General features: G+C 47.8%; 1 protein-coding gene across 1 annotated transcript; it reads right to left on the reverse strand.

Moving 5' to 3' along the window:
- Positions 1 to 889: 889 nt before the first annotated feature.
- LOC119319546 (FCS-Like Zinc finger 6-like) lies at positions 890 to 1797 on the reverse strand. Its single transcript, XM_037594015.1, has 2 exons — positions 1449 to 1797; positions 890 to 1346 (listed from the first exon to the last, which is right to left on the reverse strand). Exons 1-2 carry the CDS (start codon positions 1727 to 1729, stop codon positions 1169 to 1171), a joined length of 459 nt encoding a protein of 152 aa, XP_037449912.1. The 5' UTR covers positions 1730 to 1797; the 3' UTR covers positions 890 to 1168.
- Between the last annotated feature and the right edge of the window lie 1432 nt (positions 1798 to 3229).

Here is a 3229-nt window from a genome sequence, read left to right on the forward strand (position 1 = left end):
TTAATGACCACTGGATACGCTTCATTGGAGTTGTCAATTCTACTCAGCACAAAGCTCGAAAATGTTCAATGCGAGCCACAACTAATTAATGACTCCATCGTGTGGCCTGCATTAACATGTACCAACTTCAGTTTGTTGGCGCCATGATACCTTTCATGGTTAGTAAGAGCACTGCTACATGGACGACATTCATCAGACGATACATGCACGACATGTCTATCACACCATCCATAGGCAAGTGTGAAACAACAACTAACGGCTGGATTAGCCATCGTCCCAGTGTCGTTCAGCGATGTATCCTCCGTGAAGTACTTCCAATTTTGGAACTACAAAGTTGGGCCCAAATGCAATAATTTCATGTGGCTTCTTCTTCACCAGAAGGCTGTTATGGCAGATCGGCTTGCCATCCGTAGATAGACTCACGACAAGATTTGCAAGCCTTTCCTGACCGGTTACGAGACAGATAAGCATCTGGCGCGCGTGAATGTTTTTCTGTTTTGGCCTGTGGTGTATTGTTTCAACTTGGCTCTCTATCCCTTATAGGACGACACATACATTTGTACTTCTTTAATGATTGGTGGGACATGAAAATTATTGTTTGGAATGCTATTTCTTTCAAACGGTTACATTTGTGTTTTGGAATATTTGGAAAGAAATGAATATGCGGATCTTCAACAACTCGTCACAAGCTCAAAGAAGACCTTGAGCAAGTTTGGCTAGCATTTTTGCTGGAGATGTAGCCCTTTGTGTAATTTTTATTTTCTTTCCGCCATTTCTCATGTAGATAATTCATTTAGTACCTTTTTTTCTTTTCTCTGTCCTAATGAAATGGGTAGATCGCCTGGTTTTCTCGTAAAAAAGCAAAACAATATAGATACAATAGACACAGGGTAGAAGAAAATGGCTCATAGGTTCTTCAAGTGGCCGTGATCTGAATCAGGAAGCAAACAAAAAGAGGAGCAATTTTCCCTAGAAATTACAAACAAGTGGGAATATGGGCCCGTGATTGAAAAATGTGTATAGTAGTACGCGGTAGTACCATTCCCGACGTGTAACTAGGATATATGCTCTTCCTCTGTCCGTACGTACGTAGGAGCTCACGCTCTTCTACAGGCACGCATGCATGCTGAAACCGTGCAACGGCAAAGGCCTGATTGATGGTGGAGCCCTACTGTGGCTGCGGCCGCCGCACCTGGGGCGCGCTCTCTCTCTCCGCCGCCGCTGCCGCGGCCGCCGCCGCCTGCGCCTGCGCCTTGGGGGAGTTTTGCTTCTTCCTCCGGTGTCTCGCCTTCTCCGTCTCGATTTGCTTCCTCCTACACTCCTCGCTGCAGAATGGCGTGTCCCCTCTGAACGACCAAACGCATGGCGTGGGTGCACAATGTCAATAACATTTCTCTTTGCAAGCAAGGCGTACGTAGGCTCTGTCATGACGTGCGAGCGTGGTTGACCTGTACATGAAGATGTCGCCGGTGAGGCCTTTGTGGCAGCGGGAGCACTCGTTCAGGAAGTGGTGCGCCTCCCCCAGCTCCTCGTCGGGGACGACAAAGGTCACGGACGAGGGGTTGGCGGTGGGCCTAGCCACCGCGGCTCCCTTCTCCGCCTTCACGCTGGCTCCCTCGCCGTCGCCGGCGGAGGGGTTCGGCCGGAGGGCCTGCGCGCTGCCGTCGGAAAAGACCGCCGCGAAGTCGGGGTTGCCGAACGCGTGGAAGTAGGATGCGTTGAACTCCATCGGCCCCGTCAGCTGGCACGCAACCTGCCGCCGGGTCGGGAGCCGAGGAAGGAGGCGAAGGAAACCTAGAAGACGCGCTCGAGAGAGACAAGAAGCCAAGGGAGGCCGATTAATAGGCAAAGAGCTAACGGTTTTAACCGATTTAGCTTTAGCTATGTTCTATGTTTTATGTTTCTAGGAGTAGGAGAACCACTCGATACACGCAGGTGGCCTTGATCTGGCCATGGAGAGCCAAAAAGGTAAAGTTGTGTCCTGGCATATGGATCGTCTAGTATCTGCAATTACCACGCACGTGTTTGTGTTCCTCACATGAACCTAAAGATAGATACTAGTTTGCTGTTTATACAGCATTACACCCTGGATTTCCAGGAGATGCGCGAGTTATTTAAGCTCTTTTGCCGTGTTATCTGAGGTTGGTAGTAATGGATGAAAATGGCATGTGGCTTCTTTAAGCTAGTTATCTCATACTGTATAGACTAGAACTTGAAGGTGCGCTTTGCCGCGCTTCGTTCATATGGAAGAACCAACGATGAAAATAGGCCTTGTACGGCCTTAGGGTTTTTGGTGCCTTGGGATGTGCTTCTATCCTTTGGCCGTCACCCCTTAATCCTATATAAGTAGATCAATATCGTAGCATTTTCTTTGGGCTTTGTTAGGATTAAAGTTTGTCATAACTGTAAATACGTACTTCATTTGTGTCCAAAGACCAGACCAAGACATTCACAGAACCCTAAACTTTCATCAATAATGCTTTCATCTTAAATTGCAATATCCAGATTGCAATCTTAGTTCTTGCTTATTCTTCGTTTGCGTGCAAGAATTAGACCTTCATGGCTAGGTTGATCGTGCTTCGGCGTGGTCAATAACCTTTTGGAGTTGCTTTACTGATTGCTAAGGTGCGACGTCTTCGCACGTTTGTAGTCGGATCGCCAAAATCTACTTCACCCAAAATGATAGTTAAGCCCCTGAACGAAAGAGGTATTGATCGAAAGGCCGAGAAACATCGTTCCGGTCTATATAAAGAGAGAAAAGCCTAACTTTTGAGGCAACTATCCATTATCACGAATCTGCCTCTCCCTTGGCAGTCATCAAGGGGGGAGAGACTCCTCCATAGATACCAGCACCATCTCCAAGGAAGAGAGAGAGGGGGGGGGGGGAGGGCAAAGGGCCGCCGCCTGCCGTGGCCGCCGTCCCTGCCTCCTTCACCTCGGGGCTGCACCTCTCCATCAACAACTCTCTCTCTCTCTCTCATGGTGAGGGGTGAGTAGTCCTCCTTCAGGGCTGATGGTATGTACTAGTGGCTATGTGTTCTTGAATGGGCTGATGAGTAGCTATGTGCTCTCTCTCTCTATCCCATGTTCTTCAAAGTTTCCGATCTTGATTGTATCTTGACTTTATTAATGGAGTTGGATCTTATGATGTTTCCCCCTCTATTCTTTTTGTGGTAAATTGAGTCTTGTTCATCTATGTGTTTCTTTAATTGGATTGAATCTTTTGGAT

Source organism: Triticum dicoccoides, chromosome 6A, assembly GCF_002162155.2.
Source record: "Triticum dicoccoides isolate Atlit2015 ecotype Zavitan chromosome 6A, WEW_v2.0, whole genome shotgun sequence".
NCBI lineage: Eukaryota > Viridiplantae > Streptophyta > Magnoliopsida > Poales > Poaceae > Triticum > Triticum dicoccoides.

Coding starts and splice junctions, on each gene's coding strand:
- LOC119319546 (XM_037594015.1), bottom strand. CDS start 1,729: ATGGAGTTCAACGCATCCTACTTCCACGCGTTCGGCAACCCCGACTTC. Junction 1,347..1,448: donor GGCGACATCTTCATGTACAG/GTCAACCACGCT, acceptor TTGGTCGTTCAG/AGGGGACACGCCATTCTGCA.